The 17,917-nt window shown below is 50.5% G+C and overlaps 1 protein-coding gene across 13 annotated transcripts in view; it reads right to left on the minus strand.

Moving 5' to 3' along the window:
* Adora1 (adenosine A1 receptor) overlaps window positions 1-16,992 on the minus strand; it is a 34,855-nt gene extending 17,863 nt beyond the window's left edge. Inside the window, exons 1-2 of one of the 13 annotated variants that reach the window (XM_076941225.1) lie at window positions 16,777-16,992; window positions 15,560-15,957 (exon numbers count right to left, since the gene is read on the minus strand). In XM_076941225.1, the coding sequence (XP_076797340.1) occupies window positions 15,560-15,900 (341 nt within the window). In that variant the 5' untranslated portion in view covers window positions 15,901-15,957; window positions 16,777-16,992. The other 12 variants (XM_076941219.1, XM_076941214.1, XM_076941217.1 and 9 more) reach the window with 12 other exon arrangements.
* Between the last annotated feature and the right edge of the window lie 925 nt (window positions 16,993-17,917).

The following is a 17,917-nucleotide window of genomic DNA, read 5'->3' on the forward strand; positions in this document are numbered from 1 at the left end:
GACTGTGAACGCCACCTCAGTACCACATTGCATGGGTGCCAACGTCAGCTTGCAAGACAGGAAGAACAGTTCTGTTACTGTCCTTTTTTCCCCTACTAGAGGCTAAATCTGGGGCTTCATGTGCTAGGCAAGGACCCTATCACTGAGCTATACTATTAACTTTGGGGGGCACAGGTGGAGACAGAATCTCACTAAGTTGCCCAAGCTGACTTTGAACTTAACTCGGTAGCCCAGGCAGGCTTTGAGTTTGCCATCTGCCTGCTTTGATCTCCTATGTATCTAGGGTTACAGGAGTGCTACCATCTTACAGTATAACTGAGGCTTAGGAAGAGGTGAGAAGCCCAAGGCTGCGACTTAGCTGCTTCTTACCTGAGCTGAGGCTGAGCCCTGCTTCTCCCCAGGGACTGATGGAAAGGGGTGTATCCCTGGGTCATCACAGCACCCAAGCTTTGGACCCAAGCTGATCCTGCTAGGATACCTCTCCAGCTCACTTCTACCCTACCCCACCCCCAGGGACCTCATGGGACTGCTTCAGCTGCATAGTGCTAGCAACACCTCCTGATTTAGCATCCCTGAGCTTGTGACTGAAGTCACCATGCAAATGAGCCCATTCAGGCTCTGGGGCTGGAGGGAGAGCACCCAAAGTCTAAGGAAACCAGGCAGCTGGTTTTAGGCCATGCCCATGCACACCCATGCCCATCAGCTGTCTCCAGCTCAGAAATGTCAGCCTTTCCTGCCAGGCTGGTTCCTCTTACTATCTGCCAGATCCTGTATTCTAACTTCTTCTCATCCTAGAAGCCCTCAAGGATGGGGCTGTGGTTCCCAGAGTCTGCAAACCCCTGAAGATAGTGGCCTATCACAAATACCACCAAATCTCAATTTTGCTACTCAAGAGACGGATAACGATTTTCAAGTTGCCTTGAATCCCTGATTCCCTGTTTCTGTATTTGCAAAGGAATGACAATATTGGCTTTGAAGGACTGAGAGGAATCAAACAAATCACAGAGCTGAACCCCAACATCAAGGAGATAATCAACACACAGCTGCCTCCCCCACAAGACTCTTAAGTCTCTCCCTTCCTGTGCCAGGCAGACCTGGGGCTCCTCAGTGGCTCGAAGCACCCATCTGTTTGATGGAAACAGTTGCTTAAAGGGAGGCAGGTGCCTGCTGATGTCTCAGGGGTGATAATTGCTGTGTTCTCAGAACAGTGGCCTGGTACTTGCTGTGCCTCCTGGCCCTGCCACAGCCACTTCCCCAAGATCAGCTTGTGTATTTCAGGGGTTGGCATGCTTGTGAAAGAACTTTTCCAACCACAGTGTCCACTCCAACCACAAGACACACACACACACCAGCTACATGGCCTCTTCTCTGCCACCACACAGCAGGAAGTAGGATGATTTCAGATGTACTCTGAGTTTCATTCCCTCTATCAGACCCTGCAGCCCAAGGCACTGGGTTACAGTCTTTGTAGCTGCAGCCCTGAAGAATCAGGTAGGATTCAGGCTCAGCAAGTCCCATTTGGTGCAGAAGATGCAGGCCTGAAGGAGCGAGGTCGATGCGGGCAGATAGCAGCCTAGGCCCAGACTTCATGCCTCCTGGTATCCAGACCCCTGACTCTCTCTATATCAGGCATATTGGGGAAATCACCTTTTCCTAGTTTCTCCTCAGTTCACAGGGCATCCCTGTCCTGGATTGTCACTCAAGTTTCCCTTTAACTTTGCATCTTTTCTTTGCTTTATGACTGTGGATCAGGGTCAGACCTCAGCCACACAGAGTCTGCTCCCTGAGTGTGTGAACTCACACTCATACCCTGTACAGAGGCCTAGAGCTATGAGGTCCTTCAGGCGTAAGGCTCAGTGCCAGCTTGCTCACACGACCTCTGTGGGCCTTCCACCCAAGTGAGCCGCTATCTCCTGCAGTTTGCTTTTAGTCAGTGGAGTTAGTGGGATCGCCCAGCCTGTCTGCTGGCTGAGAAGGAGCCAGAGCCTGGAGCTGTCCCAGCAGGTAGCAAACAGCAAGGCACTGCACCCTAAGGGAAGGGGCTTTTCTACAGCAGTGGCTCCTCTGCCAAGCACTTCCCGGCCACCCCTCCCCTCAAGTCCAGCTTTTTTGTCCTGCAGATTTCTGCTCCACTCATGTGTCCCCAGCCCTGCAGCCTGGCATCTGCCTTTTCTAGTCCCTCAATACTAGATCATCAAGCCAAGCATGCCATGGATCAGCCAGGGGAATCAAAATGCCATCCACCCCCCTACACACCAGACCCAGCTCACCACTGAACAATAGAACCGTTCTCCCTACTGGTTCCTAGGCTCTTTGCCATAAGGGTTGGAATGACACCCAATCTGTAAATGTGGGCACTGACACCCAAAGAAGGGGTGATTTACCCAAGATGGCCCACCAGTGAGTGTTGAAGTCAAGGCTGAATTCAAGGCTTTTCAGTTATCCATCCAGCCATTCAGTAGCTGCTGTGCGCTTTAGCCTGTTGTATTTGCTCAGCCTCAGCTTCCGTGTGTGAGGATGGAGATGTGTGGTACTCTCTGGATAAAATGCTCTACATAAGCTCGTAAATGAAACAATCCATGAAAAGTGTTTGACCCAAGACCCCGAGATCCTATGTCTCAAGAATCACCCTGTTGCTGTGAATTCAGAGAGTCAAAGAACAGGCAGATGCTAAGCTGTGCACTGCGCAGATAGATGAATGGGCTTGCCACCGCCTCACACAACACCAATGGCTCCTAGGCCAGTTCATCTCAGAGGGCCTGTGTTAAGGGAGAGCAAAGGGAACTTGAGAACATGGAGACAGGAGAAGGGGACCTTCCTGGAGAGGTGCCATCTGAGCAATGCCCAGAGTTCATGGATGGGTGTGAAGGAACCAGGGAGATAACACAGTGGATATTAGATGCTGGCTGCCATGCTTGATGCTCTGAGTTCAATCCTGGGACCCACATGGCAGAAGGAGAGAAGCAAATCTCTCAAACTCTTCTCTGACTTCCCCAGGTATGCCATGGCACGCCCCACTTTACCCCCCACAAATGTAAAAAAACCAATTAATTAATGAATGGGTAGGTGTGAGGTGTCCATACATACATATCCATAAGTTACAGGTATTCATACACACATATACATAAATTACAGGTGATCAGGCAGGGGTGAGGTGTTCATACACACATATGCGTTGTAAGTTACAGGTTTTGTTCAAGTCAGGTCCCCTGCTTTTACTCCAAGCCTGGATAAGAAGTAACTGGCTACTGCGAACTGTTCTGCAATAAACATGGATATGCAAATATCCTCACAATACTTGACTGTGCTCTCTTGGGTAAATGACCAGGAGAGGTATCACTGGGTCACTCTCTAGTCCTATTTTTAGTTTTTAAAGGGCCCTCCACGTTGATTTCTATAGTGGCTGGACCAGTTTATATTCCCAGGAACAGAGTGTAACAGCTCCTGTTCATTGTTTCTTGTTTTCCTCCCGTCAGTGCCATGCAGGCTGAGATGAGCTGGGACCTCAAGGTAGTTTTAATGTCGTTTTTGTGATGGCCAGTAATCTTCCACAGTTTCTCTCCTATTGTTCACAACTGCTGAGTTACGGAATCAACTCAGGACTTAACGGAAGCGTGGGTAGAGGAGAGGTGACAGACATGTGCACACACGTGATTCTCTCTCTCTTTTTTTTTTTTTTTTCAGTCATAAAGAATGAAGTTACACCATTTTCAGGAAAATGGGCACAATTGGAGATTATACAATTATAGTATGTAAATTAAGTCAGCCTCAGAAAAGGGAACCACATGTTTTCTCTCATTAGTGGGTCTTAGATAGGCAGAAAATCATCCATGTATAGATGACATGAGAGTAGCAACAAAATGTGTCGGAGCCTTCAGGAACCTAAGGGGAGGAGGGGAGGGAGGAAGGGAAGGGATGGTAGTGGGGGAGGGGAGAAGACACTCAAAGGACATTACAGACTTGCATGAAATCAGCCTGATGTAATCCAGCTTGATAAATAATCTCTAAAACGTTATAACAATGTAAGAATAGTAAGCAATACAAAATGAAGGGATGAAGAGAGGGTTCAGCAGTTAAGGCCCAGATTCCATTCTCAGTCTTTGTGCGTGTGTGTGTGTGTGTGTGTGTGTGTGTGTGTGTGTGTGAGATAAATCTTTAAGCACCAAAATAAAAAAAAAATTACTGGTTGAGGGGCAAAGAAAGTCAACCTGGGGCACAGGTAAGAGAGCCTGGCTTGGAACGGCCTGTGTTGCTGTGACCCAGGCTACTCAGGCCTCCTGGCAGTGTGCCAACTGGCACTTGTCAGCATCCTCACTGACCACCGGTCTATGCCCTTGAGGACTGAAGATGTCAGAGAACACTGGATGACTTGATAAGGAAATGATGTCCTCACAACAGGGAGAAGTGTGCAGTGCAGGAAGGCTCAAGTGGAATCCCTTGGCTGGGCTCTTATCTGGACCCTGGAGACTAAGAACCTGAGGAGCAGAGAAGTGAGCACGTGGGCCTAAGCAAAAGACCTGGATGCTTACAGCATTGTTCTCTAATTTGCACAGCTGGTGAAGACAATGCAGGGGCTTTAGGACTTCACACCCCTCAGTCCTTGCCCCCCCCCAAGGTTACTCTGTAAGCATGATGTCACCAGGGAGCTCTCTATCACAGCCCATCATGTGGGGTGGCTGCTTGTGTCCTCTCTTGAAGACAGGGCACTACTGGCAATGCATATTGAACATGGTGAGTTCCTAAACACAGTGAATGGTTTCCAACCCCCAACACAATTCACAGAGCTGCCAACCCCCAGGGGAACCTTTGCACCACTCCCTGGGAAGCTAGCTCCCCATAAGAGGACAAAGCTCTGGGGACAATGGTGCAGGAAAGACTGTTGACATTCTAGAAGCAGAAGGTGTCACCACACAGGGGGGACTGAGCTGAGAACCCAGGGGCCAGGGGCTTTCCTACTCCCATTTGCAAGGAGAGCCTGAGACCTCACTTCTCTGGCTCTTAGGAGCAGTTTCCTTAGGTAAATCTGCCCTGTGCAGGTAAGCATGGACTGTCTGTCTGTCCAGCTTCCTCCTGCCTTGGCTGCTCAGTCCCCAATAAACTCCTGGTCTCCTACAGATAAGCTTTCTCTCACTCCCACACTCACAGACAAGAATTAAATTACCTACTAAGTGTCAGCCAGATATGTTCCAGGCACTGGCAATCATGACCAGGACAGTGGGAGGTCCCACACCCTGCCTCTGACACTCTCCAGAGCCCTGTGTGGGTCACAGTAACAACATAAAGTGCTCAGTGAAAGGCAAACTCTGGTGGTGCTGGAGAGATGGCTCAGTGGTTAAGAGCACTGGCTGCTCTTCCAGACGTCCTGAGTTCAATTCCCAGCAACCACATGGTGGATCACAACCATCTATAATATGATCTGATGCTCTCTTCTGGCATGCAGGTATGCAGATAGAGCACTCATATACATTAAATAAATACATCTTTAAAAAGAGAGAAAAGCAGACTCTGACCTGGCATGATGGTACACATGTATAGTCCCAGCACATGAGAAGCTGAGGCAGGAGGATTAAGAGTTAATAAAAACCTTAAATGAGATTAAATGAGACACTGTCTCAAAATATTGGAGAAAAAGAAGACCCAAAATATTGGAGAAAAAGAAATGGAGTGTATTAACAAGAGTAACAGCCCCAGTTGCTGAGTGCCTACTATGCGCACATTCCTTCACAGACATCATCTTTACACATTATCTTCACATCTCACAGCAGCCCTCGAAAGGAAACGCTGGGAAACTGTTTCACAGAAGAGGAAAGGGGAAGCAGAAATGTTAACCACCTTCACACGGGCCTATCTGCCTGAGGAGACTGCGCTCTAGCTCTACCCTCGGTGTCACTAATGCATCTCTGTAAAGCAGGGGGAGGAAGATGCCTTGGAAAGGGTCATTGAAAACCTGTTTGTCATCTCAGCAGTTGGGAAGTGGAGACAGGAGGATCAAAGCACTCAAGGTTATTCTTAGTTACACATGAGACCCATGATCTTAAAAGGGGAAGAGGTAGAGAAGGAGGAGTGGAGAGCTGTCTTGGACTTTCCTTTTCCTGTACCCAAATCCCGAAAAAAATGGCTGGTGATCAGTGGTCCCTGCCTGCCTAGGCGTGGGGTGTGCGTCAGAGCCCTTGGCTCTGTGGGAGGAGAAAGAAGGAAAGTGGCAGCTTCGCAGCTCCTACCTTGCTGTGGTCCCAACCTTACTCCCCGAGAACAGAAGGCTTGTGATGGGAAACCGGCTGTCTCAGAGAGCAGGCAGGACCCACACCAATCTTGCCAGTCAATCTGCAAAGCCCACTCAGCTCCAGGGGGCTGAAGAGGTTGTTTCCGTGTGGAAGAGCTGCTGCAGCAGGCCAGGGTGGCTGGGACCCAGAGAGCCCCTATGCTAGTCTTAGGATGACATCATGCTACCTTCTCTGCCACTGGTGAAGGGTTTTCTGACTGGCCATCTTCTGCTGTATTGGCTGCCACTTGGCCACTCAGTGCCCCACAGCAGCTTTGAGAGGTCTGTGGTCATTAGGGTGACTTCATTGTACAAATGGTTAACACATCCCTGAACACATGCCAGCAACACAGGAGAGAGAGAAGTGGGTCTCTGGTGACACCCTGCCCAGGACAGGATCCTCCAAGATGGGGACACATTTAGGGCAGAAAGTAGAATCCCAGAAGCCACTGAGCCCGTTCTCAGTGGAGCCTGCCAAAGGGCAGGGTCCGCTATTCTGCAATTGTACCCCAGATACTGCAATATCTGGGGTACATTGGGAAGGACAAAGCCATGTGTCCCCATTGTCCTTCTTAACCTGAGGAAGCCAATGGCCTCCTGAGAGTGAGGTAGGAAGAGGACAGATGAAGACACTGCAGGTGCCCAGGAAGCTAGTTGGGAGTATAGCAAGATGGGGGATGTGAAGGAGAACACTCAGGACTCAGTTTCCTCCTCATTCTTAGCAACAGCACAGCCACCTTCCAGGGATTTCGCATCAATATCCACAAACAAAAATGTGGGTTCGATTCCTTTCAATGTCTTCCAGTTGCTTCTAACCCTACCATGCCTGTGGCCTTCCAATTCTGTCCTTTTTCATGGCCTCCTCCCCCTTTTAAAATGTAATTTTAATTAGGTCATTCCTGTTAAATCACTCAGAGTTTCATAGAATAAAATCCAAGCTCTTGACCCTGTATCAACCTCTAACCGTGATAAGATCCCGATCTTATGGATCTGGTACTTCTGAGCTGCTGAAGGGCAGACTCTCTGCCTCCTCATCCTGTGCCTGTGCAGATGACCATGGCTGGCATTAAACTCATAACCACAAAGCTGAGAAAACTCATCTCCACGAGCTTCAGGGAGTCCTTCCTGACGCCCCCAGTGAGGATAGACGTCTGGATTCTAGTCATCACCCGTTTCCTGGAAAATTGAGGGTTTCGAATTTGCTACTCTCCCTAACACCTCCCCCGTTGTCATCCTCACTCTGAACAAGATTTCTTTGCTTCCCAGTTCAGGAGAAGACTCCTACCAGCATCTGTCCCTGGGCTGCCGGAGGCCCTTGAATGGCCCCTGCAGCCTGCCCACAGCTGGTCTCTTCAATACTGCCCTAGCTCCAATCTTTCTTGCTACACCAGGACGAGACTTCACCATTTCAGCCAGCACACACACATGCTGACCTCCCCCTGCCTCCAGAAACATCGCAAAGCAAAGTGCCCTGTTTGCTTCTGATTGGTGCTGCTCCCACAACTTTGCTTCCTTTGCAACAAAACACCCGAGACAGTAATGGTACCAGCGGCCCTTGCTCTGTTCCTTTTCTCTAAGGAGTCTTCTGCAATCAGGCTGTCTATCCAGCCCCTCCATCGTCATCACTTTTGTCCCTGTCACCTATGCTGAGCCACCCAGGTCAGGTCCAGTGGTGATTCTCGGGCCTCCTCGCACATCTGCAACATTTGGAATAACTGCTTCTCTTTGATGAACTTTCTGCATCTGGCTTCCAGCTCCCAACCCCCACCCACCTTGAGATCTGTGTTTTCTTCTTCCATCTAGGTTCCCCTTGGGTCTCCTTATTCTCTTCACCCTAACTGCCCAATGCATGCCCAGACACACCACCTCTGATTTGCTTAAAACTCAACTCTATTGCTTCAAAGACCTGACTAGCCTGTAGCGGTGTCCACCCTGGATGATGCCAACTCCATCTTCCAGATGCTATAGCTAAATCCACAAACCCGAGGCTTAAATCATATAGAGCATCAATAGGTAAGATGTGTTGTAGAAACAACCAGGACGGGTATACGGTTGTGGTGGCTAGGCTGGGGCTGGGGAGAGAGGATTACAAGGTAGACAATGGCTTCCTTGAGAAAGTATCTCTGAGCAAAGCTCTAGGGGTGGGGGTGCCAGGCAGATATCGCAGATATGAAAGGGAAACAACCAGAACAAAGGCCTGGGGGTAGGAACGTACTTGAGTTTAGACACCACAGGGAAGCCTGCGTATTGAGATGTGGTGATAAGAGGCAGAGGAAGATAAGCAGTCATGAAATCCTTGTGAACATCCACAAGCTCTTGATAAGGTAGAATTCTAACAGCAGCTACGGAGGAGCCTACAAGTTTACCCCAAACAGAGATGAAGCTCCGGCCATCATGCTTGGCTTCAGAAGCCCAGCACAGAAAGGTATGCACTGCTTGTTTCTGTTTATAGAAGCTTAAGAGCAAGCAAAAGAACCATGAGGAGCAACAGCCAGCAGAGTGGTTGTTTGGGGGAGGGTGCTGACTGAGAGAGGTACAGAGACCCTTCTAGGCAGCAGAGAATGATCTTAATTTCTATCCGAGTGGTACTAAGAATGTACATGTGACAAAAGTTAACTGAGCCACGAAACTCCTACCTTAAGACGTCTAAGAATGCGCACCCAGAGTCAACTGCTTGGGCCTCACTTCCTCTGCTACTGTCCAAAATCAACCCTCTTTCATCCCTCACACCAGAGCCACCATGATAGCCCCATGACCAGTCTGTAGTTTGCACCCTGGCCCTGAAGCAATGAGCCTTGCGGACCAGATGAAGTCCTGTCTCTGCCCCTAGTCTTAAAGTGACTGCCATCTCCTTCAGAATAAAAGCCATGTGTCAGCCTGCACTCCCTGTATCTTCCTCCCTCTGCCTCTTATCACCCCATCTCAATACACAGGCCTCCCTGTGGTGTCTAAACTCCCCAAATGCATTCCTACCCCCTGGGCCTTTGTTCTGGTTGCTTCCCTGGCACGGTGTGGCACGTAGTCTCCTCATGTTAAGAGCTCACCCTGTAGAAACAACCGTACTCATCCCGGTTGTTTGTGCAACACTTTTTGCCTTTTGACTCGCTACATGACTTAAGCCTCGTGTTTGTGCTTTGACACCTGTCCTCCAATCTATAAGAAAGCAGGCTCTGCCAGGACCTGTTTTGTTAATGACTGTGTCCCGGGTATCAACAGCATCACCTGGTACATATTCCGGCTCCAGTGAGTGTTTGTTGAATGAATGACTAAAGAGATGAATGAGTGACTAGATCAGTAGTTCTCAACCTATGCATCTAGATCCCTTTGGGGGTTGAATGACTCTATCACAGGGGTCACCTAAGGCCATCAGAAAGATCAGATATTTACATTAGATTCATAACAGTAGCAAAAATTACAGTTATAAAGTAGCAACAAAAATAATTTGAAGGTTGGGGGTCACCCCAACATGAGGAATCCTATTAAAGGGTTGTACCATTGGAAGGCTGAGAAACCACTGTAACTTGAGAAACCATATTAAAAGGTCGCAGCATCAGGAAGGTTGAGAAGCACTGGACTAGACCTATCTGCATTAGGGTCCTGGTTAGAGACAAAGGGGAATGATCAGTGATCCTTCTTTCTCAAAAGCCAGACAAGTTCTGATAGCAAGCGACAGGAAGACAGTTCCAAAGGGTAGCTTCCCACATGACCTAGCCTGAAGAGAGAGACTGTGGAGAAGGGACCAGCTTCCAGCTCAAGCACTGACCCTTGCTGGGCTGCAGTCTCCTGCCATCCCTTCTCCCCACACAGGAGGCCAGGAATCTCTCCATGGCAAGCTTGGTCTACTGAAGGCCATAATCACAACAGAGGCTGAGAGTTCCCAGGCAGAGTGGGACCAGGGTGAACATCTTTCCGTGTCTGCAGCACAGTAAAGTGACCGGCACTGCCCCCCTCACCTCAAACCTCTGTTTGAAGTAAGAGAAGTTACCCCAATCTATTCTTTGGGGTCATGGAGGTTCTTCTCAGGCTGTCTCATCTTGTCCACCTTCACACCAGTGTTTCCAAGGGGAACCAGGGGAAAAGACCACACCCTGCCACCTCTTCCTCTCCCCCTCCCTACCACTTTCTTCTGTAACAACCGACATCTTCTGGGTTCTAGTAAAGGAGTGATTCCCCACCCAAGGAGCTCTGAGTGACAGCTTCTTTCCCCTCTGATCGTCCCTTGTGTCTATGCCCTCTTGTCCAACCAGGACAACCAAGAATTAGCAGCCCCCAAGCATTTATATATCCTAGCCTATATAGTGCCACCTACATTCAGGACAAGTCTTGTCCCTTAATTCATCATCTCTGGAAGTACATTCCTAGGTATTCCTGTGTGTGTATGTGTGTGTGTGTATGTGTGTGTGTGTGTGTGTGTGTGTGTGTGTGTGTGTGTGTGTGTGTGTTGGGGTAATCTTGGTACCCGTGTGAAGGTCAGAGTACAAGCCAACTTTCAGGAGTTCAATCTTTCCTTTCACTGTATACACCCCAGGGATTGAATTTAGGTCATGAGGCTTGGCAACAAGTACCCTTACCAGCTGAACCATCTCTCCAGCCTCTGGAGTGGCTTTTGTAATAATAATAATAATAACAAGAACAAGAACGAGCTCAAAGTAGCCACCTATTTAAGAATATTTTTTTAAATGTGGTACACAAATGTTAATTTGTGACAAATGTGACAAATGTTAATTTGTAACAAAGAAGTTACACATGACAGACATGGAAGATACCTGAGTACATAAGCAGAGTGTCCTGAAACTCTTGGGGCTTATCCAGACCCCAGAGAGAAGTTTTAAAGAGAAAACTCCCTGGGCCTGAATTAATATGGAAGGAGGCACACATCCGCTCTGAGCACCTAACAGACAAAGTGAACCCGGCTGGCAGGAGCGGGAGGTGGATTCCCTGAGGGTAGGCTATTTTCGCTGAAACTTAAAAGATGAATAATAATACAATCTTATACTGTCATAAAAGCCCTCAGAAAACAATTTTAGTTGACATGTAGAAATGTTTGTAATGTAATGTTAAGTGGAAAAAAATAGGACTTAAAACCATATATAGATATCTATATGCCATATGCAAAAATAATGTAGCTAAATATATACACATGTGTGTGGAAATTTTTTCTGGAACACCAAAATGTTAACAGTCGTCCTCGGTAGGTGGAAGTACTGGGGAATTCGTCTGTCTTTATTCTTCTCTACATCCCTTGCAATCAGCACAGTGTTTTGATGCTCTCAAACAATAGGGTGCAGCCCCTAAGGTTCCATTCCAGGGCTCCTGGATGGATGGGCATCTCCACGAGGCACCTTAGTACAAGCAGCCCCTCAGACACACAAAGGCTTTTTGGAAGCCATCCCAATGTAGGGAAAGGGGGTGCCCTCACCCTTACAATGAACCCAGATATCCCTGCAAGGAAAGCCATGTGTCTTGATTCTGCTGCATGTAGCAAAAGCACCTGCAAACTGCCCCAGCACAAACACAAAGCTACCTCCCTCAAGTCCCACAGCCTGCCACTCACCCACTGACCCAATCCACTGGAGCTGCATTTTCTTTTCCACACAAGACGAGCCTGATTTGGGAAGAGCGCAGAGTTCCCAGCCCAGTGACCCCAAACAAGCCCAGGCCTCCCTGTCCCTTGGCTTCCTCTCCATGGCTCCCTTTGCCTGCTTTTTTTTGCCTTATGCACTCTAGCCTATGACTAATGCATCCTTAGACAGAGCAACTGGAGACACCCTGCTTCTTCGAGAAGCAGATGGAGACCCAAAGGAACTGTTCTGGGACACAGAGGTCACAGATGGTTGCTGGGGTGTTGGTAGTACATGAACTATTTTAATTATCAAATAAATAAATAAACGGGGCCCAGACCAGATCGGGGACTGCTAAATCAGTGGTCAAAAGCAAACACATCTTAATCTAGCAGATTTCTTCTCTTCTCCAAGCTCAACCCAGCAAACCTAGCCACCCAGACAAGCCTCCAGCTGTGGGGAAGGCTTTCAGGGACTCAACTGCCCATTAAAGTGAAGGGGAGGGGAGGTGCTGAGTGTGAGCCAAGCCAGGGCACAAACACACACTAGTAAAGGTAAGAGGGAACAAAGCACCTGGTGACAGCTTTGAGGAAAACAAGGACTACTAAGTCCTACAAGACAGCTGCTTAGGACTAAGCATGTGAACTGGGCTTCTAGGTTAGCAGCTTCTGTTAGTGGGCTTGGGCTCTGACCCTGACAAGGTTTATCTAGGGGAATTATTGAATCTTTCAGGCCTCTGACCTCAGTTCATCTGAAGAACTGTAGCATGAGGCCCTCGGTAACCTCCACTACTGAGAGACTACAAATGATCAACGGGATAAAACATACACAAAAACAAACATAGCTACCACGTGATCAATCACTAGGAGTGGAAAAACCCAACACAAAACCTGCTGGGGTTCCCAAGACAGCATTGGCAGGAACCAGGAGGAAGAAGAACCACAGGGGGGTGAGAGCCAAAAGGAACTTCCATGACTGTGTTTAAGGCAGAGAGGAATGTTTGAGAAGGTGGAAGGGTTTCCCAGGCTGCATAATTATCTGGTAACACAACAAGGTTCAAACTCAGGTCTAACCCACAAACTCCTGTCACCATTCACCACAACCCATCTAGCCAAGGACATCCTTCTCACAGAATCAGGGAGCACTCTGGATCAGACACCAAATAATGAGAGTACCAAGACAGCCCCGGGTGAGGAGGGAAGGAGATGGTTAGTGAAGAGTCCTTGGAACTAGGAGGGAGCTCGCTTCTCAATTACCCAGCGTGGGTGGGTGGTGTGCAACATGCAAAGGACTGCACTTTATTGACAATCAACTATTTCAACTTCAAAAATAATGTAACTGGGTCACACTGTATGAGGTGACTCTCTTTACTGTCAGCTTTCTGCTAAGTGGAAGGAAATAAAGCCTGCAGTTGACCAACCAACCTAATCCTTGCTCTATGAAGGTGTACCTGACTCCTATATCCAGATGCCCAGACAAACCTCACCAACACTTAGTGGCATTATTCCCAGGGTCCAGGGTCACAGCAACCTTTGCCTAGCATATCAGGGCAGGGAGCCAGGACTATATGTTGCTGCTGGGCATTCTGGGTAATTCCCAGAGACAGACAAGATGTGGCTGCTGCCTGTAAGGAACTGGCAGTCCACCAAGGGAGGGAAATCATGTACATAACTTAACAGTTCTTTACGCCTTCTTGGACAGTGTTGTGTGTGTGTCCATTTAAGAGCACACATGTTTGGGTTGGGGAAACAGCCTGCCTGTTCAGACTCAGTTCAAGCCATTTGCCAATAATGAAGCTAAACTTCTCAGTCACAGCCCACATACGATAAATGTCAGCAATAATACTAATTGCTATATGTTTTTCCAGGAACCCCAGGCAGCCATATTACTATGTCTATCCCCTTATATAGATGAAGAAATTAAAAGTTTCAAGAGGTTAAATAGGCAACTCTCCCGAGGTGACACAGCTAGGCATTCATAAACGCATTCACGCCTAGGCCTGCATTAAATTCAACTCATGTCTCTCCCTCAACTCTTAGAGACTTGACCCCACCACCTCCTTCAAAGCAACATCAGCTGCCTCTGGGAGGAATGAGCCTCCAATTCCCACCAGCACAGCCACCTTGATGTTCCAGGCCCAGAGGGTAAGGAAGGCACATTCTGGAGTCTGTGACCTCTGTGGCATCAGGACAGGGCCTTTAACTTGCCTTGGCACCCACTCAGCAGGCAGACTTTCTTGAGTGGCCTTCCTCTGTCTGCCCATCTGTGTGCATTCCTAATGTGGCCACGCCGTTGTAATGGTCGAGCACTGAGGCCCAGCCCATCTAATGGACTGAGTCTGGCTTGACTGGTACAGGCCAGCAACCCGGGTCTAATGGCTGCGTGAAAGGCCCTGGGAATGGAGCTTATGTGGCTGCCAGGCTTGTTTCCTTTTCCCTGAAGCAGCAGCCTGTACCCCACCTTCCCTGGGAAACCCTGGTGGCTGTGAGGAAGGTAGGTTGGGGGTGATAGGGAGAGGCTGACAATGGGGTTCCAGGCCCAAGAATCAGAGGGAGGACACCGTTGGATCAAGCTTTCCACACCTGGCTCTGGGAGATCCTGCTCTTCTCTTCTAAGTTCCTGCCCCGCCTCCCTCACTGGACACAGAGAGCGTGTGACATGAAAAGAGGCTGGGAAAAGTCAAACGTGCTTAAATGTGACCAAAGGGAGGACTCCCGGTGCCCAGGCCTACCCAGGCACACTGCCAAGTGAGACCAGAGGCCCCATGTCCCAGATAGGGGAGCTAGGAAGCTGCAGAGAATGGCAGGTGCTGAAAACGGCTAAAGCTCGCCCTTAAAAAAAACCTACTGGTGACAAGAATTCAAAGAGGGGGAAGCACACTCAAAAGACTGTCCCAGCTTAGCCAGTTCCTGGCAATGTGCCCAGGCACTTGCTGGCATTTGGTGACCCAGGCACTGCCTGGTGCCAAGATTATGGCCTGGTAGGCCTGGGCAGGGATCCTCAAGAGAGATGGACCCCCCACGATGAGGGTTGCCACCCTTAAGCTTCGCACCCTGAGCTGCCTAGAAACAGCAAAAGCACCTCTGCAGGCAACAGCCAGAACAGGGAGGGCAGCCACCAGCCTGCAAAAAGAGATCCCCTCAGGGGGAGCTGGGCAGAGGCAACTAGCCTTCTGGGCTCAGCAGGACAGCCTGGAGGGTGGAGCTGGCTGGTACAGAAACATTGGCCAACAAGTGAGCTAAACTGTCTTCCGGAAGCCAGCCTGGTCTAGTCCAAGAAGCAGCAGCACCTGGGTCCTGGTGTGCCATCCTCAACGTGTCATCTCTCTCCTGGAGCTTTTCTCTCCTCCTTTTTCAGACTTGTGGAACCCAGATCATTCCCAAGCCTATACTGACTGTCCCTTGTCTTACTGGCCCTTCTAAATGTTCCAACCCCACTCCAGGCTGGACCTCACCTGCTCCCTCAGACTCTCTGGTTGCAGAGGCTTCAGCACTGAGGTTATGGGCACTGTCACCATGGTAGTTCTCTGGACACCCAGCCCCCTCCTGTTTCTCTAACTGCAGATCTGCTGAACATCCCCACACAGAGCCCAGGAAGGCAGTGTGGGCTGGGATCCAAATGCCCAGAGAGTACCTGTCTGACTAGAAGGAGGCTTATGCACTTTCATCTCCTCTAGCTCATCCCCAAGCCTCCCAACAGGGTGTCACAGAGTACCTTGGGCTGCTTATAAACTCACCGGAGAGGGATCTTGACTCGGAGGTATCGATCCACAGCGATAGCAAGCAGAGCCAGGATAGAGCTCTGGGTGAGGATGAGGACAGGACAGGCCACCATGAGGCAGGTGTGGAAGTAGGTCTGTGGCCCAATGTTGATAAGGATAGCCAGTGGGATGACCAGGGCGCCAACGGCCACATCAGCTACCGCCAGGGATACGATGAAGCAGAAGGTGGCATCGCGAAGTGCCTGGTTCACCTTCACAGCCCAAATCACCAGTACATTTCCGGGCACAGAGACCAATGCAATGAGCACCTCGATGCCAATGTAGGCAGCCTGGAAGGCCGAGATGTAGGGCGGCATGGTGGGCAGGAGCTGGGCACATCAGCAGACAGGCGCCCTGGGGCACGAGGCCAGCACCTGTGGTCAGGAAGCCTGCGGTGGGGATGCCAGCCTGGGAAGGAGGGGAACATAGGCAGCCCTGCGAAGATGTGCCTCAGTAAGCGGATGCAGTGCCTGCCCAGACTGGCCAGGCACTCAGGCTCACTATCTGCTTAACCTCTGTCCCCTCCCCTTGTCCTTAGAGGTTCCATTCAGCAACTTAAAATAGCAGCCCTCACTCCACCACTGGCTTTTGTATCAGGTGTGAGGTAGCTCCCACTAACTACACTTACTCCACAAGGATCCCCTGTGCATCCACAATGCCCACAGGTGTCCGCCGACCCGGAGGCAAAGAGCTCACCATCCTGCCTGCCAGCCAGTAGGGGGTCCCAAAGGCGTTGCCCCAAGTTCCCCGGGAGGCTTTCCGGAGCCGCGCCGGGCAGGGCTGGGCTCTGGGCACCGAGCGCACATCGGCTCATCGTTCTCCAGGCTCCCGCCGCTGCGCTCCCAGCCCGGCCTTTCAAGCAATCACATGGTGTGGCAGAGGCTCAGCCCCGGACGCGTTTAAAGAGGTAGTGCCCCTGTTTCGTACCTGGGACTGGATGGCAGGCGTGATTCTGAGGGACTAAGCCCAGGACCTGGCGGGTCCACGGGCTCCTATTCCCCGCGTGCGCGAACGCCTACCCTGTGCCCACCCACCTGGGACGCCGCCGGTGCCCGTCTCTTAATAGTAGCCTGGTCCCACTCCAGCTCTGCCCAGAATCCTTGCCCATCGACTGCCCCAAGGGGGGCATCCTAGTCATCTCAACCACCCCTTTCCTGCACACTCGTGGTGCACGAACTGAGCCACAGACTTACCCAAGGTCACACCAAAGCTGGCAGAGTTCCTGGCCACCTGAACTGTCTAGCCAAGTATCCCCAGATCTCGAAACCTTGGGCAGTCGTTCCCTCAGAGGATGCCAGGGGAACCCAGGGCTAGCCAGTTAGGTCCAGGGGGTGGTAGCCAGCCGAGACTCCACTCTGGCGCCGGCGCCTTCGTCGCCCCCGGCGCGGGAGCTGAGTGACAATCGGGCTCCGCACACCGGGAGGGGGAGGGGGCGGGGGCGGCGGCGGCACCCGCGGGCCCCTCCCTCGTCGCCCTCCGTCTCCTCCCCTACCCCCTCCTCTAAACAAAGGAAGTGATTCAGTGTGAGAAAAGCTGGGGAAACGTGAGCGTCTCGAATAGTGTGATGTATGGATCCGGCCTCGGGACAGGGACAGTACCGAGGTGCAGCCTCCCGTGTTCCCTCCCCCCCCCCCCCCACTCCCTTCAATGCGGCAGGCGGGCAGCCCAAGCCCTAATCACCTGCGGGACTCAAGGAGTCCCTCCTCTGATCTCCCACCACCAACAACCACTGGCATCTGGGCCCCTCCCCTTATGTTAAAACCTACTCTCTTCAGGAAAGCAGTCCCCGCACTGTCAGGAGCGCACAGGCTTCCCGCACACACGTTACTTTGCAAGCAGTCTCCTGAGTCATAGCCCTTTCTCATCCATCTTTCAGAATGCTTTTCAGGCTCTTCGTAATTTCCATTTTGCAGATGAGGATGCTGAGGCTCAGGAATGGCCCAGGTTCTCAAGACCACCACTGTCAGTGTCACACTACTATGTTCCCTTCCCTCCTCCTCCTCCTCCTCCTCCTCCTCCTCCTCCTCCTCCTCCTCCTCCTCCTCCTCCTCCTCCTCCTCCTTCTCCTCCTTTCTGCCCCAGCACCTAAGACCACACAGTATCTAGTCCAATTCCTTGTGTTCCAGAAAAAGATCTAGGCTGGGGAATGAAAGGAACTTGCCAAAGACTAACCCATTGAAGCACCAGCACAATGCCCTCGGCCCTCACTTCATCACTTGCTTCCAGTTTCAGTGGGTACTGGTTCACACAAGCCCCAGGCTTTCCCCCTTAGTGCCTTAAAGAGAGATCCCACCCTGAGAAATCCTGTTTGTATGTTGGGCAAGGGCCTGCACT

This window comes from Arvicanthis niloticus, chromosome 10 (assembly GCF_011762505.2).
Source record: "Arvicanthis niloticus isolate mArvNil1 chromosome 10, mArvNil1.pat.X, whole genome shotgun sequence".
NCBI lineage: Eukaryota > Metazoa > Chordata > Mammalia > Rodentia > Muridae > Arvicanthis > Arvicanthis niloticus.